At 38.8% G+C, this 26,010-nt stretch overlaps 2 protein-coding genes across 2 annotated transcripts in view; both read right to left on the bottom strand.

Annotated features, from left to right (window-relative positions):
• The window catches only part of LOC113546241 (NACHT, LRR and PYD domains-containing protein 12-like), a 123,974-nt gene extending 103,233 nt beyond the window's left edge, over window positions 1–20,741 (bottom strand). The window contains exons 1-11 of the mRNA XM_053228546.1: window positions 20,611–20,741; window positions 16,253–16,376; window positions 15,307–15,426; window positions 14,931–15,050; window positions 12,811–12,867; window positions 9,857–11,641; window positions 9,523–9,696; window positions 8,607–8,780; window positions 5,844–6,017; window positions 5,092–5,256; window positions 3,647–3,820 (exon numbers count right to left, since the gene is read on the bottom strand). Of these exons, the coding sequence (XP_053084521.1) occupies window positions 3,647–3,820; window positions 5,092–5,256; window positions 5,844–6,017; window positions 8,607–8,780; window positions 9,523–9,696; window positions 9,857–11,641; window positions 12,811–12,867; window positions 14,931–15,050; window positions 15,307–15,426; window positions 16,253–16,305 (2,996 nt within the window). The 5' untranslated portion in view covers window positions 16,306–16,376; window positions 20,611–20,741. The remainder of the gene's footprint in view (window positions 1–3,646; window positions 3,821–5,091; window positions 5,257–5,843; window positions 6,018–8,606; window positions 8,781–9,522; window positions 9,697–9,856; window positions 11,642–12,810; window positions 12,868–14,930; window positions 15,051–15,306; window positions 15,427–16,252; window positions 16,377–20,610) is intronic.
• A 3,510-nt stretch (window positions 20,742–24,251) lies between these two features.
• LOC113546243 (TANK-binding kinase 1-binding protein 1) overlaps window positions 24,252–26,010 on the bottom strand; it is a 13,837-nt gene continuing 12,078 nt past the window's right edge. The window contains exon 10 of the mRNA XM_026946004.3: window positions 24,252–26,010. This exon is cut by the window's right edge and continues 2,866 nt beyond it. The gene's annotated coding sequence lies outside the window, so the exon portion shown is untranslated.

Genomic DNA, 26,010 nt, shown 5'->3' with positions numbered 1-26,010 from the left:
GTGGGGCCGTGTTGCCTCGGAACAGACAGCGTGCCCATGGTAACCCCTGTCCGCTGCCGAAATAGCCTACATTGGGCACACAAGCATTGGAAATGGACCTTTGAGCAATACAAGAAGGTTGCCTGGTCCGATGAGTCTTATTTTCTTTTGCATTACATGAACATCTGTTTACCTGGGGAAGTAATGGGACCAGGATGCACTATGGGAAGAAAACAAGCTGATGGAGGGACTATGATGCTTTGGGCAATGTTCTGCTGAGAAACCCTGGGTCCGGGCATTAATGTGGACATCAATTTGATGAGCCATGTACCTAAACATCATTACGGACCAGGCACACTCCTTCGTGGCAATGGTATTCCCTGATGGAAGTGACCTGTTTCAGCAGGATAATGTACCTTGCCACACTGCACACATTGTTCAGGAATGGTTTGAGGAGCATGACAAGGTGCTCTGGCCTCCAAATTCCCCAGATCAAATTCCATTGATCATCTGTGGGATGCATTGGAACAACACGTCTGATCCATGGCACTCCCCCTAGCAACTGACAGGACTTAAAGGATCTGCTGCTAACTTCTTGTTGCCAGATACCACAGGACCTTTAGAGGTCTTGCAGAGTCCATGCCTTGGCAGAGCTGTTTTGTTGGCTCACGGAGGACCAACAGCATATTAGGCAGGCCACTGAAATGTTTTGGCTTGTTGGTGTATATGTGAGCAAACTGAAAATAAATTCTATTTATGGTGTTTGTGTGTCTGTCTATGTATGTCTTTATAGGAGCAAATGTACTCATATTGCAAAGTTACAGGAAAAGGTAAATAAAGAATCTAGAACCTCACCTATTTATGAAATTTTTTGCATTCTTTATTACTGAAATTGCAAATATAAGATGCAGTAACCATGTCATGTCAAAAAGCTGCATGAGAAAGTTGTCCTGATTATTTTTAACACAATGAGTAACATTAAAATGAATTAACAGCTTTAGAATAGAAGATCATTTCTGAATGGCAAAGTCAAAGTAGACAGCGATTTATGAAGCTAAATAATGTAAGGACTATATGTTTGTAACATGCAATAAGAGGCAGGTTGCAAGTTCATATATTCATTGTTGTGTTTATTAGGGGTAATCTTGTAATCAAAGTCATAATCCATGGTAGGTTTAACACAAGGGCTCTCTGAGGTGTTATGTGGATCCATGTGCAAAGGTTTGTTAACAGACCAGACAGGGTCAAGAACGGTCAGGGTCAAACAAAGAAAATCCTCCAATATCAGATAAGTTCAAATCACAATCCAAAACAGTATCCAAAGGCAAGGTAGAGTCAAAACAGCAGAGATCAAATATTTGAACAAATCCAAAAGGGCTACACAATGACAGAGACAAGACTAGGCAGCGTCATTCACAGGTAAGCAATCCAGCAATACAAGGCTTAAAACTTACAAAATTAACAGGATAAACTGTAAAGCTCTGCGTAAAGCCTAAGTCCTTGTGCTTTTTATAACCAACAAACAGGAAATCAACATAACAAAAAAAGTCAATCTGGCAGAGAATTGTCATCTACCAACATCCTGGTCCCCTAGTAGTCTTTGTTGAAGAAATGGACATGCTCCTCAGTCTTTTCTTTACTAACACCACCCCCTCACTGTCCTCAGAGACTTCACCCTTCCCTCTGACAAACTTCAGTCCTCTTGCCTTCTCCCTCTTCTGCATTCCTTCTCCATGATGTTCAACAGCTGCCCTCCCACACACAAGGGAGGAAATGCCCTGGACCTGGTCTTCAGTTGCCCCTCTCCAGCTACAGACATCAATGCCACCCCACTCCATGTCTCCACTCATCACTTGGTATCCTTCACCTTCACACTCTCTATCCTGCCTAAAATTAGCTATCAATATTTCTCACCCACTCGTGGAAACCTCCACTCTATCTCCCCTTCCTCTGAAGCTTCCTGCACCCTATCAACCCTTCCAGATCCTTTTCCTCCCTACCACTGGAGTTAGCCACAGTCACTTTCCTCATCCATGAACCTCCTCTGCCCTCTATCTTCTAAACCTAGGAGTTTATTTCAAAGACGCATTGTGATCTGATCACTCAAACCACATTTGGAGGTGGTCTGGCACACATATGACCACATCACATCAGTAGTGTGAGCGCGAATGCATCTCGATGTGTCATGAACAGCAATGAAGGACCAACTACTCGATTACATCGATATAAAACACATAATTATTGTGAGACTGTGTGTATATCGCGCTGAACAGTAGCGCTCTGTACTGCTAGGCTAATGAATAAAGATGGTGCTTTATCTGCCCTCTGTCTTCTAAATTCAGGAAGATTTCTTGCGCTGTTCTTTGGCTATTGGATGTGTTGTGCAGCAATCAGAGAGAATTAAGAACAGCAGAGAGAAAGTGGAAGAAATCACAGCTCGACAGAGATCTTGTCTGTTTCTGCACTGTCCTGTCCAAATTCTCATCTGAAGTGACCTCTGCTAAGACTGCCTTCTACAAGGAAAAGCTGGAAGCTTCTGCACAAGATTCTCACAAGATCCACAACATCTTTTCTGCACTTCTTAACCCACCAGCTCCTCCTGCTCCATCCTCCCTGACCTCTGAAGACTTTAGCACCTTTTATGCTGGGAAGATTGAAAAAATCTGCCAGACCTTCACTCCTACAATACTCACACAGGATTCGTCTTTTTTTTTTCACTGGCACATTTTTCTCATTTAGCAGCAGAACAGATCCTGCAAGTCATCTTTTCCTGCAATCGTACCACCTGCCCATTTGATCCAATCCCTTCTACAATGCTCCAAACCATCTCACAAGGCATCCTCTCCTTCATCACTGCTATCATTAATGGCTCCATAACGTCTGGTCATGTACCAACTGCATTCAACCACACTCTTGCGAATGGATCCTCACACATCTCCCGAAATCTGTTCACTTGTTTGAAATTATTTTCCTCCTCAGGATATTTGATGCCGAACCTAAAACCTCTACTTCAGTCTCACTGTGTCTTACTGAGGAGCAGGTCATGTGACTCTCAGAGAGATGATCTTACCTCAGTGTCTCCAGTTTACAGTGAGGATTCTCCAGTATAGCAGAGAGACACTTCACTCCTGAGTCTTTGAGTTTATTCACAGACAGATTCAGTTCTCTCAGGTGTGAGGGGTTTGATCTCAGAGCTGAAGTCAGAGCAGCACAGCCTTCATCGGAGACACTACAAAGCTTCAACCTGCAGAGAGACAATGACACACTCTTCACTCTCTCTCTCAGTTCAGGACACACAAATCAGTTCAGATCAATTTTATTTCTTTTTGGTAAAGGATTGTGTGCCAAAGTCCAAGTAAACAGAGATTTACGAAGGTAAATAATGTAAGAACTTTAAGTTAGCACAATGAACTGTTGGTCATTATTGTTCTGAGAAGAAAACGAGATTCAGTGTGGGGATTAGCAGATGAGGAATGACATCAACCACACTCTTGCGAATGGATCCTCACACATTTCCCGAAATCTGTTCACTCGTTTGTGTGAAATGTAATGATTTTCCTCTTCAGGATATTTGATGCTGAACCTAAAACTTCTGCTTCATTCTCACTATTAGAGAATGTGTCTTACTGAGGAGCAGGTCATGTGACTCTCAGGGAGATGATCTTACCTCAGTGTCTCCAGTTTACAGTGAGGATTCTCCAGTACAGCAGAGAGACACTTCACTCCTGAGTCTCTGAGTTTATTCTCAGACAGATCCAGTTCTCTCAGGTGTGAAGGGTTTGAGCTCAGAGCTGAACTCAGAGCAGCACAGCCTTCATCTGAGACACCACAATCACACAACCTGCAGAAAGACAATGACACACTCTTCACTCTCTCAGTTCAGGACACACAGATCAGTTCAGCAGGAACTTTTTCATTAAAGAGTCACTGCAGTCTTTAATCATTATGAAATACAGCATCCTAGTTATGAACTATATAAGAGTAATAGAAATAAATTAAATAAATTACATTTATTGTCTTTGTAATTGGATTTGTATGTGCCCATTGGCATGACTTCAAGACTTAAAAGAACTGTGGTACTAAAGATTTGTCAGGTTCATTAAATATACGTCCGTAACTACAATTACATTATAACTAAAAGCTACTAAACTCCTCTTTTCTGCCTGGAATGTCAGATGACATAATGATTGACAGCAGTGTCTTTCCACCAATATAAACAACTTGAGAATGGCGCTAGGACTAGAAAAGAGTGTAGAAATGACAGAGACGCTCTTCCACCTTGCTTTTCTTTTCATGCAGTTGCGGATTACTGCGTGTTGTGTTTTGTACATAATTCTAGCAGTGAAAGCAGCAAAACTGCAGTTTGTGTCAGTTCACTGCTACTTCCCCCTCCACCACTGCGATCCACAGAACAAGGCACAGCAACGTGCAGAAGCAGCACACATATCATATCTGGATTAATAAAATAGATTCCAATGAGCTTTACTGTCTTCTCATTTAACTGCCTACTATCACACAGAAATCGGTGGATTATTAATAATTTATGGTTTTGAGTTTTGATGACAAGATCAGATTAACTTTGTCTTAATTTGACATTTATGAGATTTCATCTTAGGAACTGGAAAAACAGAAACTGTAGTCTTGGATTTGGATCAGTGCTTCCATACTATGTAAGTAATGAGTATAAAATGTGTCCACTAAATAAAAGTATAGCTTGCCTACTGTTTTACAGGATTAGGTGTAGCTCATCATTATTGCCACAAGTTAGAACCACTCACCATTACCAGACATACACTACTCCACTAAAATGGTGTGTATAAAATAGAAAACTTGTAAACAGATGCAGTTCTGCTTTTACTAATTCTGATTAGTACTTCAGCAGCATTTATAAGTGTGTGTTTGGGTGGGTGTTCAAATAAGTAACACAGTTCAACCAATCTCACATCTCAACAACCTAAACTGATAAACTTATATTGTGTTCAGATAATTAGGAATCAGATTAATTGGTGTTACAGTGAAATGCTGAAACAAAAACCTCTGCTTCAGTCTCACTATTAGAGAGTGTGTCTTACTGAGGAGCAGGTCATGTGACTCTCAGAGAGATGATCTTACCTCAGTGTCTCCAGTTTACAGTGAGGATTCTCCAGTACAGCAGAGAGACACTTCACTCCTGAGTCTCTGAGGTTATTCTTAGACAGATCCAGTTCTCTCAGGTTTGATCTCAGAGCGGAAGTCAGAGCAGCACAGCCTTCATCTGAGATATCACAATCACACAACCTACAGAGAGACAATAACACACTCTTCACTCTCTCAGTTCAGGACACACAGATCAGTTCAGCAGGAACTTTTTCATTAAAGAGTTACTGCAGTCTTTAATCACTATGAAATACAGCATCATAGTTATGAACTATATGAGTGTAATAACAAAAAAAAATCAATGTAACTAAAATAAATTACATTTATTGTGTTTGTAACAAGTCATGAGTGGTGTGCTTTGTACATATATCTAGTGGAGAAAGTTCATTTGCATTTTTTTGTCACCCCCCTGCTACTTCCCCGTCCACTACACTGATCTACAGAGCATGGCACTGGAAATGTACAGAAGGATCACATCTTGTTTCATAACATAAGCTTTACTCTCCTCTTATTTAACTGCCTGCTATCACACAGGCGCGAACGGATTATTAATCAAATTAAATATTCTTTTTGTCTTATTTTTCCATTTGTAACATTGTGAGATTTCATCCTACAAACAGGATAATAATTGTCAGAAACTGTAGTCTTGACTTTTCAATGTGTCCATGTATACAGTAAGTAATAAATATAAAAATGAGTTCATTCAATAAAAATACAGATGATCTTACTTCAGTGTTTCCAGTTTACAGTGAGGATTCTCCAGTACAGCAGAGAGACACTTCACTCCTGAATCTCCGAGTCCATTCTTAGACAGATCCAGTTCTCTCAGGTGTGAGGGGTTTGATCTCAGAGCGGACGTCAGAGCAGCACAGCCTTCATCTGAGACACCACAATCACACAACCTGCAGAGAGATAACGGCCCCATTCATACCTGGCATTAACATGTGATCTGGGTGATTGGATCGTAAATGGTCAGCGCTAAGTGCAGGTGAACGAGGTCAAATGTGTCTCGAAGACGCATTGTGATCTGATCACTCAAACCACATTTGGAGGTGGTCTGGCACACATATGACCACATCACATCAGTAGTGTAAACGCGAATGCATCTCGATGTGTCATGGACAGCAACCAAGGACCAACTACTCGATAACATCGATACAAAACACATAATTATTGTGAGACTGTGTGTATATCGCGCTGCAGTAGTGCTCTCTACTGCTAGGCTAATGAATAAAGATGGTGCTTTATCTGCCCTCTGTCTTCTAAATTCAGGAAGATTTCTTGCCCTGTTCTTTGGCTATCGGATGTGTTGTGCAGCAATCAGAGAGAATTAAGAACAGCAGAGAGAAAGTGGAAGAAATCACAGCTCGACAGAGATCTTGTCTGTTTCTGCACTGTCCTGTCCAAATTCTCATCTGAAGTGACCTCTGTTAAGATTGCCTTCTACTAGGAAAAGCTGGAAGCTTCTGCACAAGATTCTCACAAGATCCACAACATCTTTTCTGCACTTCTTTACCCACCAGCTCCTCCTGCTCCATCCTCCCTGACTGCTAAAGACTTTGCCTCCTTCTATGATGGGAAGTTTGAAAAAAGTCTGCCAGACCTTCACTCCTACTCTGACTCCTACACTACACACACAGGATTCCCCTTCTCTTTCACCGCCACATTTTTCTAAACTAGCAACTGAAGAGATCCTGCAAGAGTTCTGGCTCCATAACATCTGGTCATGTACCAACTGAATTCAAGAGAGCAAGAGTTATTCCCATCTTGAAGAAATCCACTCTGGATCCCTCAGACATCAGCAACTACCAACCATTATCACTTCTCTCTTTTCCTTCTAAAATCCTCAAATGCACCATCTACAATCAACTGTCTCTCTGTCTCTCACAAAACATCCTCCAAGATCATAACCAGTCTGGCTTCAAAGTGGCACACACTACAGAGACTGCCCTTGTGGCCATCAACAAGAAGCTCCATGCCACTAGATCAGCCAAACTGTCATCAATCCTCATCCTCCTTAAACTTTCAGCAACATGTGACACAGTCAACCACAAGATTCTCTTGTCCATCCTCATGAGTCTTGGAATTTGTGGCACAGCATGGCAATGGTTTGCTTCCTACCTGGAGGTTCACTCATATCAGGTGTCATGGAGGGGATCCACATCTGCTCCTTGCAGACTCTCCACTGGTGTCCCACAAGGCTTAATACTGGTCCTCTTCTGTTCTCCCTCTATACTCGATCTCTTGGTGCTGTCATATCCTCACATGGGTTTTCATACCACTGCTATGCGGATTACACTCAACTCATCCTCTTCTTTCCTCCCTCAGACACTCATGTTTCTGCTTAGATCTCAGCATGTCTGGCAGATATCTGATCACGGATGGCAGCTCCTCAGCTGAAACATAATCAGGAAAACTGAACTGCTGTTCATCCCAGGTGATTAATTTCCACATCAGGATCTTGTGATTTCCCTGGACAACTCTCTGATCTCGCCTTCGGTCACTGCACGCAACCTTGGGGTAACCATGGACAATCAGCTGTCCTTTTCCTCTCACATTGCTAAACTGATATGCTCATGCTGATTTCTCCTTTACAACATGAGAAGGATTTGTCCATTTCTATCTTCTAGGTGCTTGTTCAGTCCCTTGTCATTTTGAGACTGGACTACTGCAACTCACTCCTGGCAGATTTGCCTCTGAGCACCATTCGTCCTCTGCAACTGATCCAGAATGCAGCTGCATGACTTGTTTTCAACCTTCTCAAGTTCTCCCACACCACTCCATTGCTATGCTCCCTCCACTGGCTTCCTGTAGCTGCTGCATCAGATTTAAAACACTGATGCTCGCCTACAAAGACAAAAACGGACCAGCAACCACTTATCTCAAAGCACTTATCCCACCTCGCACTGCACCACCCTCCCTCCGATCCTCTAGCACTGCTTCACTGGTCCTGCCATCTCTCAGGGTACAAGGAAGACCTGCATCAAGACTCTCTGTTTTGGCACCGAGGTGGTGGAATGAACTTCTCCTAGATGTCCGAACAGCTGAGTCACTGGCAGTCTTCAAATGGCGTCTAAAGACTTATCTCTTTCTGAAGTACTTCAATTAGCACTTTAATTTAAAAAAGCACTTCTATAAGATGCTTGCTGACTAGAAGTGTGCATGGAACAGGAAGTGTATGCGTGAGAAACGGAGGGCTAAAAATGACCTATATGACCTAACATATGCATGGGAATCCCGTGTAAAGTGGCAATCTCAGAAAGAGAGAGCAAATACAGCATGATTGAGAAGGAGTATTTGGCCATCAAGTGTGTTCATCACCCTCTGACAACACCTACCTACTAGGGTGTTTCTTTACCCTCTGCTCCAATCATGACCCGCTCAAATGGCCCCACTACATGAAAGATGCCAATGCACGGATCACTTATTGGTATATGACGCTTCAGGTCTTCAGGGGAGTTGGGGGGCAGGTGTTTTGGTGGTGATCTTACCTCAGTTTCTCCAGTTTACAGTGAGGATTCTCCAGTACAGCAGAGAGACACTTCACTCCTGAGTCTCTGACTTTATTCTTAGATAGATCCAGTTCTCTCAGATGTGAGGGGTTTGATCTCAGAGCTGAAGTCAGAGCAGCACAGCCTTCATCTGAGACTCCACAATCACACAACCTGCAGAGAGACAATAACACACTCTTCACTCTCTCAGTTCAGGACACACAGATCAGAATTTCCTCAACAGTCACTGCACCGTACGTCATTCTGATTCTAATGACTATTAAACTGTTCCCTGTACCTTTACAGGTATTGAAGATTTTGGGCTCAGGATGAAAAGCGCAAAATAAAAATTGCTGGTTTTCTAAATATAATCTGTACAACTGACTGAACCCTTGTGGCAATAAAGACAGTACCAGGGAATTAATGTTTTTATTTAATGAGAGAATTGTATTGACAAGTGTGTCAACTCAGCACATTTAAACAGGCAGGTAGAAACACAGGCAGGTAGAAACAAACTAGGATAATCCACACTCAGAAACTGACAATGCAAGTGAGGGACAAAACCAGGAAACCGGGAAACAACAAGTCTAAAATACAGACTAATCAAGAATAAACTGAAAACAGGTGAAAACAATTATGACACACTAGGAAGATAAACCAATGACAAGACAGGAGTGGAGACCCCACATAAATCACAGCAAAACACACATGTCTCTATAACAGCACGATGCCCAATGGGATCTGCAATGCACACTAAGAAGAAGAATTCAGTACAAGAATGATCATTTCATTAATCACATCATAACTAAACAAAAATAGACACAGTAATGGGGTGGGACTACTGGTACACTAGGTGTAATTTATAATGCTTTTTGTAGAAGGTCATGGCTCATGGGTCTCAGAGAGATGATCTTACCTCAGTGTCTCCAATTTACAGTGAGGATTCTCCACTCCAGCAGAGAGACACTTCACTCCTGAGTCTCTGAGTTTATTCTCAGACAGATTCAGTTCTCTCAGACTTGAAGATTCAGAGCTGAGCACTGAGGCCAGAGCTGCACAACCTTCCTCTTTCAAGTCACATTTATCAAATCTGAATGAAATAACAAAATACAGGGTGGAGTAACACTAGGGTACATTATCAAACGAGCTATATAAATCATCCCAAAATTCAAATCTAAGTAGGATAAAGTTCTTTCAGCTTATCTGCTGCTAACATTAACGGTGTAAGAGTTATATTCAGCATTACTTACTCAGCTTTTCTGGATGCTGCAACCACAGGCAGGAGCTTCAGAAGAACCTCCTCTGATGAACAATGTTTGTTGGTGTATTTATTAAGGACAAACTCATCCTGTTCCTGTGCTGATGTCAGTAACACAAACACCACAGCTGACCACTGAGAAGAAGAAAGTTTGCTTTGATGTAAATTTCCAGATTGCAGGTAGTGTTGGATTTCCTCAACCAGAGAATGATCTTCCAGTTCATTCAGACAGTGGAATAGATTGATGAATTTCTCTGTTGAGGGATTCTCTCTGATCTTCTTCTTGATGTAATGAACTGTATCCTGTGTGCTGTGGGAGCTACTTCCTGTCTGTGGCACTATGGATTGTAAGAGGATCTGATTGGACTCCAGTGAGAGACCCAGAAGAAAGCGAAGGAAAAGATCCAGATGTCCATTTTTACTCTGTAAAGCCTGATCTACAGCACTCTTGTGCACATCTGAGATTGGAATTTTCTGACTGAATATCTGCAATATTGGATTTTTAAGAACATTTCTCTGTTTGTTTGTAAAAACCAGGTGCACATACAGAGCTGCAAGGTGCTCCTGAATGCTCAGATGAACAAAGCAGTACACTTTACTCTGGTGAAGTCCAAACTCCTCTCTGAAGATCTGTGTACACACACCTGAATACACCGATGCTTCTGTCACATCAATGCCACACTCCATCAGGTCTTCCTCATAGAAGATCAGATTGCCTTTCTTCAGCTGCTGAAAAGCCAGTTTACCCAGTTTCAGAACCATTTCTTTATCTGCCTCTTGGCTCTTTGTGTACTTTTTCTTTATGATGTTTGTCTGAATGATGAGGAAGTGTGTGTACATTTGAGTCAGAGTCTTGGGGATCTCTCCACTCTCTGCTTCACCCAACATTCTCTCTAGAACAGTGGCTGAAATCCAGCAGAAGACTGGGATGTGGCACATGATGTAGAGGCTTCTTAATGACTTCAGGTGTGTGATGATTCTGTTGCTCAGGCTCTGATCACTGATCCTCTTCCTGAAATATTCCTCCTTCTGTGGGTCATTGAACCCTCGTACCTCTGTGACTCGATCGACACACTCAGAGGGGATTTGATCAGCTGCTGCTGGTCGGGAGGTGATCCAGATGAGGGCAGAGGGGAGCAGATACCCTTTGATCAGGTTTATCAGCAGCACATTCACTGATGCTGATTCAGTTACATCACACACTCTCACTGTGTTCTGGAAATCCAGAGGGAAACGACACTCATCCAATCCATCAAAAATGAAGAGAACCTTCTCCAAGCTGGAAATATTTGTTTCTTTTATCTCCTTTAAAAAGAAATGAAGGAGCTCCATCAGACTCCATTTTTTATTCTTCATCAAATTGAGCTCTCTGAAAGGAAGTGGAAATATGAGATGAACATCCTGATTTGTTTTCCCTTCAGCCCAGTCTAGAATGAATTTCTGCACAGAGATGGTTTTTCCAATGCCAGCGATTCCCTTTGTCAGAACGGTCCTGATGGGTTTGTCTTCTTCAGATAAGGGCTTAAAGATGTCACTGCATTTGATTGGTGTTTCCTCTGTTGTTGCTCTCCTGGATGCTGCCTCGATCTGTCTCACCTCATGTTCATTATTGACTTTTCCACTGTCTCCTTCTGTGATGTAGAGCTCTGTGTAGATCTCACTGAAAAGTGTTGGGTTTCCCTGGTTTGTTATCACCTCATTCACATGCTGAAACTTCTTTATCAGAATTAATTTGCATTTCTCTTGAAGATGAGGTTCAGGGGTTACAGATTTACACCTGAAAAATGATAATGCACATGTGGTTAGGGTTGTAACAATACGGTCTGATCACAATTCAATTCACGATACTGGCTTCACGATTCAACTCCAATTGAATCAAGAAAAAAATGACTGAAAACACTCCTTTTTTATTTCTGAATCATAAACAATGTAAGACAATGTGTATTTTTGTCTGTGTAACACTAAATAAATGTAAAAATGCTATGAACAGTGTCATGTAATTGAAGAGGCGACAGAACCATGATGTAAAAAGAACAAAATGATGAGTACAAACCAAAACAGCAAAACATACACACTATGAGCAAGGCTATGGAAAGCAAAGAAGCATGACAACGAGGTACACAAAAAACAGAACTTAAATCGTGGTACTAATTAGGGGAAAGACAGAACAGGTATGAGTGCTCAATAAGATATGTGACAAGGTCATGTGACATGCAGGGGTAATGTAGTCAAGTGCCGATTTCAGCATAACCATGACAAACAGAGGTTTTATATTGTAAACAAAATGTACTACAGATTCACCATCTTAAAAATAAATAAATAAAATTCTCCCAAACAATTTAATTAAATAAACAGTCTCTGACCTGGGGAAAATAACCAATTAAAACATAATGAGTGCTTTAGCAGCACCTGAGGCATCATTTTAACTGGAAATAGAGCTCCAAAGTTGGCTAAAATGCCCGACTTCTGCGGCCTCCTTATCAGGCACCGTAGTTTTGCAGCGGCATGGGGCTGCTGACATATGAAAGCTACTGAAGAGCTTCTTTTAACTTTTATAACATGCTTGTGTAACTGTATAACTTATCATGTGTGTCAATAATTGCGATATGGAGCTACTGGGCCCAGTGTGCTTATGGATTGCACAGATTGGGACCTCTGGTGCTCAAACAGTACTATTGCATTAGATGCATAATTAATAGGATGCTGATTTCCATGATGTATCGTGTCATGATGTATCATTACACCCCTATATGCAGTGAGATATCAAGCACAATCCTTGTAATATCGCTTGAATCTACTGTACATGTGCTTGATAATCTGATCAATCTGTAGAAATATTCAGCCAGAAGTGACTGGAAAGCCGTTTCTAATATCATAAAAATAATAATAATAGTAATAATAATAATAATACCACTGTCACCGTCTTACTTCTCAGTTTGATCTTACCTTGTATCTGTGACTATGACTTTCTGTCCTGTTTTGTCTCCTGCTTGCTGCAGGACACTGTGAAAACAAAAGATTTTATATATCATACACCTGTACACCTTTATTACACCACTACAATAATGCTTTTCATTTATATAGAACTTTAGCCTTAAATCTGGTAAATAATTACAGATATTTCAGATAATGCAAATGTAACTAATCCTGATGGATTTGAAGTATTAATATATCCCAGTATTTCAATTATAAACTAACAGATCTTAATTAAGGAGCATTACAGAGGTATACATACTGACAGTTGCTATGTTTTCAGTCAGAGTTTTCTTATGTGCTTAACATTCAGACAGTAATAATAGCAGCCACAATATATTTTTAAATAATCTAAAATACCTTTCATACCACACAATAGGTGTATAGGTACAATGTACAGTCAGGTCCATAAATATTGGGACAGTGACACAGTTTTGGTAATTTTGCCTCTGTACACCACCACAGTGGATTTGAAATGAAGCAGTCAAGATGTGACTGAAGCGTAGACTTTCAGCTTTAATTCAAGGGGTTTAACAAAAATATTGTATTAACCGTTTAGGAATTACAGCCATTTTTTACAGAGTTCCTCCATTTTCACAGGCTCAAAAGTAATGGGACAATTGACTGATAAGCAGTTTCATGGCCAGCTGTGGCCTGTTTCCTCCTTATATCATGATAAATTAAGGAGATAAAAGGTCTGGAGCTGATTCCAAGTGTTGAATTTGCATTTGGTAGCTGTTCATGGGAACTCTCAATATGCCGTCCAAAGAGGTGTTGATGCAAGTGAAGGAGGCCATCATTAGGCTGAAAAACCAAAACAGACCTATCAGAGAGATAGCAGAAATTTTAGGAGGGCCAAGTCAACAATTTGGTACATTCTTAAAAAGAAGGAATGCACTGGCGAGCTCAGCAACACCAAAAGGCCTGGGAGACCACAGAAAACAACTAAAGTGGATGATTGCAGAATCCTTTTCTTATTGAAGAACAACCCCTTCACAACATCTAGCCAAGTCAGGAACACTCTGGAGGAGGTAGGCCTATCATTGTCAAAGTCTACAATCAAGAGCCACCTTCATGAATGTAAATACAGAAGGTATACCTCAAGATGCAAACCTCTGGTAACACTCAAGAACACTAAGGCCAGATTAGACTTTGCTAAAAAACCTCTAAAAAAAGCCTGACCAGTTCTGATGCAAGATTAACTTGTACCAGAATGATGGGAAGAGAAAAGTATGGAGAAGGAAAGGAAGGGCTCATGATCCAAAGCATACCACATCATCCGTCAAACATGTGGAGGCAGTGTTATGGCATGGGCATGTTTGGCCGCCAATGGAACTGGGTCACTGGGGTTTATTGATAATGTGACTGTTGATAGAAGTAGCAGGATGAATTCTGAAGTGTACAGAGCTATACTTTCTGCTCAGATTCAGTCAAATGCTGCAAAACTGATAGGACAGCGCTTCACAGTACAGATGGATAACAACCCAAAACATACTGTGAAAGCAGCCCAAGAGCTTGGAAATTAAATGTTCTTAAATGGCCAAGTCAGTCACCTGACCTCAACCCAACTGAGCTGCTTTTCACTTACTGAAGACAAATCTGAAGGCAGAAAGACCCACAAACAAGCAGCAACTGAAGATGGCTGCAGTAAAGACCTGGCAAATCATCTCAAGGGAGGAAACTCAGCATTTGGTGATGTCCATGGGGTCCAGACTTCAGGTAGTCATTGACTGCAAAGGATTTACCTCCAAGTAATAAAAATAATCCTAATATTTATGATTATATTAGTTTGTCCCATTACTTTTGAGCCTGTGAAAATGGAGGAACTCTGTAAAAAATGGCTGTAATTCCTAAACGGTTAATGCAATATTTTTGTTAAACCCCTTGAATTAAAGCTGAAAGTCTACGCTTCAGTCACATCTTGACTGCTTCATTTCAAATCCACTGTGGTGGTGTACAGAGGCAAAATTACCAAAACTGTGTCACTGTCCCAATATTTATGGACCTGACTGTAGATCATGCTGTTTTTTAAAAATACAACCGCTAAATAAACTGCTATTAGCTTATATAATTTACATGCAAATGTGTGTTACCTGTGTCTGAATGAGGATTCTCTCTGCTCTTTAAACACTGTTGGTAAAATCATAGACTCATCACTCTTCATGGACACACAGCTGGGTCCTGGTGAGTCTGATCTCTTTATCTGGGTTTCACTGCACACACACACACACACACACACACACACACACATATAATACGAATGCTGTATTGCAGTCAGAAGCACAATGAACATATTTCCTCACTGGAACATACAAATAAGCCATAAATATTTATATTTTTGCAAGTACAGGTACATACATACAGCACATACAATAACACACATACGTAGTAGTACTTTGGATTATGATGTTTTTCCTGGAAGAAGCTGTAATATATCACAGCACTGAATTAACTGTAAGGAGTTGTTACCTGTATCCAGGTGAGGATTCTCTCTGCTCTTTAAACACTGTTGGTAAAATCATAGACTCATCACTCTTCATGGACACACAGCTGGGTCCTGGTGAGTCTGATCTCTTTATCCGGGTTTCACTGCACACACACACACACACACACACACAACACCACTAACATTAATTTAGTGCATATTGATGTTTTCCTAATGCTTTAGTAAATTCTTTTTGTTGGTTCTCACTTGATGTAAGTTTGAATCACCTTATTTTAAATGATAAAGAATTATGATATGTGCTTTTCAATACTGTAACAGTTTACTCTACAAGTTACTGTCACACTAATTAGTATTTTTTTTCTTATCTGATTTGGCCTACATATACAAAGCTTACAGGTTTGAGGTGGTCTATGATGTGTATATAACGTATAGGAAACAGATCATCTATGAATATTCAGTGTCGTTTAGAAGTAGATAATATTTAATAGTCAAATGAAGTTGGTAGTTTTACTAAGAAGCTTTGATGATGCAGGTTAATTATTACTATCAATATTAACTAGAAAAATAATTAACTATATACCTGTATAATACACCTGTGTGTAGATGAGAGGACCTCATTTTTTAATCCTTAAATTCACTATTCAACAACATAGACATTTTACTATTAATAAATGATTTATAGCCTTTAGATTCTCATTAACATGCACAGATAGTCAGAAGCTAGTGTAATCAAAGTCTAAAAGATTTTGGAAGGAAATGAAGGGGTTAAAATCTTGCGATGTGAAAAATCCAATCAAGTGTTTTTTTTCTTTCATTTTTCCTCATTCCTCATGGACTTACACATTACTCACTGACACATGACTACTAGAATGATCTGCCATGACACTTAATATTCACTCTGTGATGTTAATACAGTCCTTAAATTCTCAGTGAATGTTCATGTCAAAGATACAGTAAAGGTAGCTTTACCTCTTTTTTAATTGTGGAGATCCATCAGGTTCATCAGGAGTCGAGTGATCCATCTTTCACCATTAGTACAGAAACGTTATTGGTCATGGACAGAGCTGTGTTTGAGCAGGCCTGATCTCTTCTGCTGCAGTGGGTTACAGTCCACATACATACATGCATAAACATACAAACAAAAATATATAAATCAATCAATAAGCTTCAGCAGATAAACATTTATTTTTAATAGAGAGAAATGTAATACGTTTTTCATATTACTGCATTTATAATACTTACTCTATTAGTTCATTAATGTTGTTACACCGCTAGTCTAGCTTTATGATAATAACAGAAAAATAAGATGGGAAATGTGGATGAAATAAGGATACTGACACGAGTTTCTCATTTTTGAGATATATTGTAGAAGATATGTTCAGTCACCAGTATATTGTATCAGGTCAGCAAAGGCCAAGATAACAAACAAACACCATAAAATAAATAAAGATAGGTAAAAAGGCACTTACAAGGCACTGGTTGCTTCCTGAACCCCCACAATACAAGAATGGATGGATATTGTAAATGATATTTATGTTATGGAAAAGATCACTTTTTCCCTTCGTCTTCAGAAGAATGTATTCAAAAAAGTTTGGTCCAAGTGGATTGAATATATAAGGCCAATAGGGCCAGATTTTGTGGAGGTATAAAGCAAAAGACACTTCCTTTCTGAATGTAAACTGTTATTGTGATCTCCCTTACACAACCTTTCCACATCGGAAATTGGCGGACTTTCCCCCACAGTCTCTACCATAGACCAGGATCAAACATTTAATATTATTTAAAATAGAACTTGACTATTAAGTACTGACCTCCCTCGTTAAAATGATTGTTGTTAATAATACTGTTTTAGTTTATTTTATTTTGTTTTGGGTTAAAAAAAAAAGAAAAAACTGAATGGCAGGTATAATTGTAACTGCATTTGTTTTGAAATAATGTATGGTTGTCAATGCTGCTACTTCAAAATAAAAAATTTCAAAATAAATAAATAAAGATAATATACAAATGACACTTAGCTTCCCTTTCTTACTGACTGTCCAAAAAACAGACAGTGGGATACGACAGTGAAGCTGGCAATGAAGCAGTGAAGCTTCTCATAGACCAAATCAGCCTAAAGTCACAGGTAAATAAAACTTGGAGGATAATGCCTTTAATGCTGCATTGGTATAAAAGAATTGTCTGAGAACACTTTCTGTTAACTTGAAGTTAAATATCAAAATACACAGATACTATATGCCTCTAGTTATTCAGAGTTTGAGAAACAAGATATTTGAAATTGCTGATATTTGTAAACCTCTATTCTGTCCATCCCACAGGATTCCCACATAAAATCCTGAAGGTAATTCCTATAGGATTATTTCTCATCATTTTCCAGTATGATATTCTGAAGGAATCTTCCTGGAAAATCGTAAAGGAAATCCCCACAGGATGTAATTCAGGATTTTACTTCACACTTTCCTGTAAGATTTCTTTAAAATAAAAAAAGATCCCATGAGTAAACAATAACTGACAATCTCTGTGTATAATTTTACATGATTCTAGGAAATTTATGTATTTAATTTATGAGAAACATCATTTAATATGCGCTGACATGCTCCAGTATATTTAAATAGTAATTTAAGGTAATAAAATAAGCATCTAACCAAAATGACAAGTCATAACATATCTTTCTTCAGGAATGCATTTCTTAAAGTAATCACATAATTTATATTAAAGCATACATGTTTCACACTTACATAATTTTCAATATATTATATACTGTACACTTATTTTTAATAGATATAAAATATATACTCCATCGCTAGAGCTGTAATGTTACTTTGGTAAAAGATGATTCAGGTTTTCTTCTCTCTGCTCTTCCACTAGTGACTAACACAGGAACCTACAAGCTTTAATAAACAGATGTGACACAAGATGTGTTGAACTGTCACAATCTGAAAGTACGGTAAACTATAAACGTTTGGCAAACCAATAAGTCATAAACTAATCATAAACAATCATAAACAGAAACAGCAGACAGCAAATACCCGTGACCTAAGCCTCTGATTCATAGTTTTCTTTTATACATATATATGTGTGTGTCCTTCTTTGTCCCACATTTTCCATAATCCCTACTATTATACAACAGAATTGAAAAACAGAATTGAATTGAATTGTCCTGATTCAGTTGCAAGCTAATATATATATATATATATATAATTATTTCCAAAAATCAGCTAATCATTGAGCAGTAGCTGGTGGGAGTGGCTTGCAGTTCATAGCTCACATGCAACAAAATGCTGCTGAAATCAGCGATTAAAGTCACTCTTTTCACACTTTTCCTTCTTGCCACACTTTCTGCACTATCAATCAGAAACGTGAATGTCTGAATATGAAACTAACTTTACTACAGTGAAAGAAGTTGCCAGTGGGTTGCCATGCTCCAGTAGTTGCCATGCTCAGAGGGTGAAATCTATTCCTGGTTGAATTTGTGTTTGAAATTTTCTCAGGATTTGATCATTAGCATCTAATTTTTCTTCAAGTAGGTATAAAAGTTAAGAACACGTATTTGCTCTGCGGTTGACTGGCGTCCCATCCAGAGTGAGTTCTCCTGCCTTGTTCATAGTGTTCCTGGGATAGACTCCAGATACTGCGCCACGGTGAACACCATAAAGCTCCTACTGAAGCTGAATATATGATATATTACCTGCTATACTAATCAGTCAGTGTAGCTATTTACCAACTGCTGAACTGGGACTAAGTTTTTCATTAATTCCTGAACCTAGTGTAAATTACAGCTGAATTTTGTGAAACTGGCACTTGTAGAAGAGTTTTGTGTAAGTTCATGTATTTCTTTTATCTATATCCATGATAAATAAAGCTTTTCTCTTTGTGCTTGTTGATTCCTTAATGACGCTTTCACTTTATGAACTTTTTTATACGCTCCGTGAATCATTGACGTGATCTGTTTCTTGGGCAGTTTCTTTATTGTTTAACTACATATATAGCGGTTATAAAATTATATAGTTATAACCTTTGTCTCTATAACTGACAGTGAGAAACGTCTACATGTTTTTGTGTCAGCTCATCTGGAGTACTGCAGCTCACTCTTATGTTTTACCGAAGAGCTCCATTTCTACTTTACAGAGAGAGCAGAGTACTGCTGCACGGATCTGCACTAGAATGAGAGATCACATTACTCCATTTCTCAAACAGTCACATTGGCTACCAGTGTCTTTTAGAACTGTCTTTATGATACTTTTCATTTTTTAATTAAACTTTGGATTTCCCATTCGGGTGACCTGAGAGCTCTCGATGATGGACACATCTAAGAGGACACTAAAGACATATATATATATATACACACACACACACTAAAGACATATATATATATATATATATATATATATATATATATATATATATATATATACACACACACTAAAGACATATATATATATATATATATATATATATATATATATATATATATATATATATATATACACAGTTCTGTGCAAAAGTCTTAAGCACATGTAAAGAAACGCTGTAGAGCAAAGACGTTTCTACATTTAAAAAAATCCTATAAAGAGCAGTAAACAGTAATAAATGACACAAAGTCAGTATTTAATGTGACGATCCTTCACTTTAAATAAATAAAGCAGTATCTGAGGTGCAGTGTGTGCAGTTTTATAAGGAAATGAGCTGGAAGTGTTACTGAGCATCTTGCAGAAGCAGCCACAGTTCTTCTGGAGACTTTGACTGTCGACTCGCTTCTTATTTCTGCAGCGAAACCCAGCAGCCTTCATTATGTTTTTATCTGAAAAGTGTCTCTTATGGAATCTGCTGCTTTCTTTACTGACATACAAACATTTTTCTGTAACGTTTCATTTTGTGCTGGAAAACTAATGTTTGGAATCTAAAATGTTTTTGTGCTGAATCAATAATGTAGAAGTCAGAAAATAAACATCTATAACAAAGTTTGTACTAAAAAAAAGGGGGGTGCCAAGACTTTTGCACAGTACTGTATGTGTGTGCAGGTGTATGTGTGTGCAGGTCATATGTTCCACTACTTCTGATCACTTGAAAAACAGGAGGGTTCAAGCAAAAGGCTCCATGTTCTAAGTAGTTTAACACAGTTAGATGTCTAGATGTAAATATGGAAATGAAAGCTGCTGAAATTCTGATCTTTCGTCTCATATGCATCTTTTGATCACAAACCCACATGTCTTCAGTGTATAGCAAACACAAAAGAACTGGCCTTGTCTCAGCGTATATACTGTAGTGCAGTTTTCCTGCTGTTGTTTTTACACACAGGTTTAAAAAAAATACATAACAAATGTTCATACCTGAATTAAAATAGAAAAACCTTTAGTCAGCAGTCCTTGTTGCTCGCTGTTAACAGATCTCCGCGTCTGTCCAGAGGCACTTGATGTTGAGGCGTCAGAAACGCTTTCACTTTTGATGAAGTAAAACAGCGTGAGGCAGATTTACAGCCACACTGAATTACAGACCTTAGCAAAGTTATAACCTTCGTGTTTATTAGGTCACATGTTACACATTACTGAATCCGAACACAAACTACACTGACGTTTAGTAGATAGACCTGGTACATTTTTCTACCTGCCCTTTAAGTGGACTTGGAGGTTGGTAAATATTGTGAGCATCTAAATTAATCTCCCAGAATCAGTTCTGCTGAAACAAACACACGTTTCAGACATTAATCTGTAGCTCAGATTTTACTCACCTTACAAAACACTGCACACAATTCTCAGTGTGTAAGTACAATAATCATAATAACAACATTTCAATTCAATTCAATTCAATTTTATTTATATAGCGCATTTAACAGTGGACATTGTCACAAAGCAGCTTTGCAGAAATATTTAAATATGGATATAAATTTTAAAATTATAATTTTAATGATTATAATTTTAATATTTTAATTTAATTTAAATTAATATTAAAATTAATTTATAATTTTAACGAGCGAGTCAGAGATGACAGTGGTGAGGAAAAACTCCCTGAGACATCATGAGGAAGAAACCTTGAGAGGAACCAGAGTCAAAAGGAAACCCATCCTCATCTGGGTGACACCCGACAGTGCGATTATAAATCATTCCCTCCTGTAACTGTGTGCTACATGGACAAATTGTGCAGTTGTGTAACCAGGAACTTCTGAACTTATGAGCAACCTATGAATATGAGCATCAGAGTTATTTCTAAATTCATTATAGATTTCACATGAAGTCTATTTTGTTGAAGTTATCAGTGATGGAGACTTGAGTGCAAATATAGTAAATGCAGTCCTGAGGAAGAACTCTACAGTCATCTAAGTGCTACCATCCACAGTAATCTCATGTATCTTCAGGCTGTGCATGTGGTCCATCGTCAGCAGCAGAGAGTGACTTCCAGTGGATGAGAACTCCAGCCAGAAGCAGGGCATCAGGATGGATCAGGCAGGTCCTGAGAGCAGAAGGAGTCAGGATCACTGGTTTCTCAGGAGCAGCATGTGTAGCTCGACAGAGAGAGTGAGAGAGAGAGAGAGAGAGAGAGAGAGGGAGAGAAACACAAATTATTAGGCATGCTAATAGTCACATGATGGTTAAATACAGTGTACATTGTGTGTAGAGTGATATATATATATATATAATAAACTATAATGATCTTCACCTACACAAATAAAATCACTCAACATTTTCTACTCAATTATAAAAGATCTCATCAGTGTTCAGCAACTCGATCTCCAGCACAGGACCACAGACAACACTGATAATTTTATCTACATTCTTCTCGAAATGAAATAATAACATTAATAGTGTTTGTCCTGATGTTTTGTCTCTCTTTCGGGTGAGTAATGGAGTTAGGGAAGCCTTTGTCAAGTCTTTATTCTCTTTATTTGGTAACAAAAGGTCAGTACATGATTTGTGGTATCATTAAATCTTCAGTTTGGAGCTGTGGGTTTTATCTCAGATGTTGTACAGATGTTTTTGGTGAGATGTGATTTTTATTGTTGCTTCACTTTCACCCTCACACACATCACACAATCACAAGATTTCAGCTCTCGCTCCCCGCCGGTTTTCCTGTTAACTCTCTGATCACACTCAACATTTATTTTATTTATGTGTTTTCATTGTCCTGTACTGTGTATTTATTGTGTTGCACTCGTCTGACACTGTTGTGTATTTGTACTTTATGTAGTCTTGTGTACTGTTCTGTGTTGCACCATGGTCCTGAAGAAACAACATTTCATTCCACTGTATACAAGCTATATAGAGGACAATAAACCAATAAAACCTGACAATAAAAACATGAACACCACTCACCTGGAAAACATAACACACACACACACACACACACACACACACACAGGTAACAGGGTTCTAGTTAATCTGATAACACACTTCTAGGGACAAGATGTTTCATTTATTTATGATATTTAAAGACCTCTGATAAGCCCGTCTCCATTTCTTTGAGTCTGAATCGGTTTAATCCAAATGAAAATTTTATTAATTAGCAAAAATTTTTATACTAAAACATTGTAATATTATAAATATATTCTGGTCTTCTGAGAACAGAAACTAAAGATAATACCAGCTCCAGCTATTCAGGCTTTTTTACATGAATTCCATGAATTTCTTTTTTGATGAATTATTTATTTGGAGACAAATAACAGTGATATATTTGTGTGTTAAATATATAAATATAAATATAAGGAAGATAAACCATGTCTGAAACACACTACAAAAAGTACAAATACATCTAGAAGAATAAAAATGCATCATGTCCAGCTGTTAGTGCACTTCTACAGTCACTAGTCACGTTTACATGGACACTTTTTGTTTCAATCGGAATGAAATCAATCAGATTGATTAATCCGATCGCAGTGTTTACAAGAACGCTGAATAAAGTAATCGGGTTGATATGCGCGTGTACATGACAGAATCGGATTTGATCTTCTGACATGCGCACAGTGCACGATTACACGTTTCCAGCCGTTCCAACACGCAGATACTAGCAGCCACTCTCTCGCCATTGCTTCTTTTTTTCATTTTAAAAAGCAGACTTAACATTTGCCTGTTTCAGCTGCTGATTAGAAGACGACGAGCGTGTGATGTTTTGTGCGGTACTGCGTGTATTTATCAAGCAATTAAAATGCCCCTTCCCGAGCCCAGAACAAGGCGTCTGTGGATGAGGGTCCGAAGCAAGGACCGGTGGGACAACGTCGTCTTGCACCACTTCACAGACGAGGAGTGGAAGGAGAATTGTAGGATGACACGACAGTCATTTATGACACGATGCTCCATGGTGGAGGGGAACATGGCACCTGGTGAGGCTACGGTCAGAGCCCCAGTACCGCTGACAGCCGTGCGTCATACGTCACTACGTGATTTGTGCGTCATTGCACATGCGCAGAACTATCTGGTTTCATTTTCAATCCGATTAAGTGTTTACACGTCCTCTCCATTGGATTAGAAAAGGTTTAAAACACCCCTTACGATCCGAATGAAATTCTAATCGGTTTTGGCCAATTCATTCCGATTGATGTGTTTACATGTGACTTTTTAGATCTGATTGTGCTTCTAGTCCAATTACGATCGGATTATTAGTGTCCATGTAAACGTAGCTACTGTTAAATCTCTCTCCTCAACGATCCGCATTTATCTCACGTACTGCTGCGAACGTGTGCATACAACAAAACATATATAAATTAATTAAATAATTATTAAATGTGTGGATTTTAGTGGACTTCTTGAAAGATGTGTCAATTATAAGTTTAAAAAAAGAGCAAATGAAATGTAATAATCTCGTTAGTGTACTACTTGTGTTCATGTTGGTGTTCATGTCATTTTGAAGATTTTTTTTTTCCACATTTTTACTTCTTTTAAGAATTAATGATTGAAGTGAAAGAAAAAAGAAAGTAAGAGAAATAAATGCTTAGATTACTGTGTGGTGAATGTATCTGCTTAAAAAGCAGGAAGACAGGAAACAGATTTAATTCAGCTTTTATTATCATCGTTAGTGGAAGCATCTTTTTTCCTGACGGAGGTAAAAGCAGAAATATTTCATTAGTTTCATTTCAGGCTTTAAACAGTCAGCAGTGTGACGCGAGCCCTTCCTGTGAGTGCTTTAGATAAATACATCAACAACACGTACGCTTACGGACTCATGACAAAAAAAAAAACAGACAAATTGAAAGCAACTTATAAATTCAGCAACAGGCTTAACAAACACAACCCAACTTTTATCCACAAGATGAGCTTTTCTTTTTAAATGTCATTTAGTCTGCAGATCTTAAAGTCTACTGTATGGCTAATATTTCATTCCATATTATTACTAATGAAACTCAGAACACACTGAGCGCCATCCCTCATCAACAACGCTGACAAAACCAAAGAGAAATCACATGAAACACTGAGCAGATAAGACAACAATAAGACTTACATTTACACACATTACACACAACCGCAGCTCACGAGTGAATACTGTACACAACCCAGTGTTAATAAGAGTGTTAATAACAGTGTTAATAAGAGTGTTATTGCTCCCTAATTAAGAAAATGTTCATTTCATCCTACAGAGAGTTGGGCTTCTTCTTTTCTGTGTGATCCTCATATAGAATTAATATCGATCAGGTCGTATATTTCATTCTAACATGAACACACACACACACACACTCCACCCTGAACAATTCTTCTTTATAATTAACATGTGATCTTCAACACAGTTTATTCTGATTTAGTTTAAACCAGTGACTGTGTGCATGAGTGGACTACACGGTGTCATTGATTGTTATTGTGCAGGTTTGGGATTAAATTTGAGTTTGTGCAGTAGATCAGAACCGGAGTCAGAGCATGAGCAGTAGATACGGCTGATAGAGCGCACGTAATTAATTAATATGTATAATGCTCAGCTGAAGTGGTATAATTTTCACTAGTATATTGATTTTAACGTTGTCAGGAAGAGATTTTAGAGACTGACTGAGCTACTGTTTGCTAACGAGCTGACATTATCCATCATTTTAATCAAACTAATGTACGTATAAGTAGCTAATGAAATGTACCAACTGAAGGTATAAAGTTACACATCTGAATGGAGAAGTGCTCTTTTACACTCCACTCGTTCTGTCAGTGCAGCTTGTTTAAAAAGGAATAACTGGGCAAGATATTGATACAGAAGCCTTGCTTTATGCCATCATTTCTTTTACTCATGTTGGTTTGCTAGTTATAATGTCAGTCCAGTGAGCTACAGCTTAAAAATCTAAATGAGCAACATACCGGAAAAACTGTAAAGAATTCTGATTGACTGTCATGTCCCTCACCTCATCAACCACGCCCCCTTATTTATCATCAAATAACTCCTATTAAACGCATTTATCGTAAGGATAAATATTGGGGAGATATCATTCTGGATTGACTTTTAAACCCGTTATGACGTCCACCCACATATACAGTCACTGGTCACGAAGACACGAACGAGGCTTAGACACAGAGCTCTTACACATCATACTGCTGCTCTCTGGTTTTTAACAGTTAGCTCCATGAAGCGCTGAAGTGTGATTTTAAAAGACACCTGAATCCTGATCTGTCTGTTCTCTTTACACTCGAAGCAGCAGGGTGTCATGTGTAGAGCCCTCTACTGGCTGCAAAGAGAATTGCAATGAAAACATTGAGAAGCCCTTCTGTTGGAAATATTCATCCCTGTTGAGTTCCCTGTGAAAGAAAATGGGTGGAGCTAAGTGGCTCTGC

Source organism: Pangasianodon hypophthalmus, chromosome 23, assembly GCF_027358585.1.
Source record: "Pangasianodon hypophthalmus isolate fPanHyp1 chromosome 23, fPanHyp1.pri, whole genome shotgun sequence".
NCBI lineage: Eukaryota > Metazoa > Chordata > Actinopteri > Siluriformes > Pangasiidae > Pangasianodon > Pangasianodon hypophthalmus.
The sequence above is the reverse complement of the archived record's forward strand: the minus strand, read 5'-3'. Positions and strand labels throughout refer to the sequence as shown.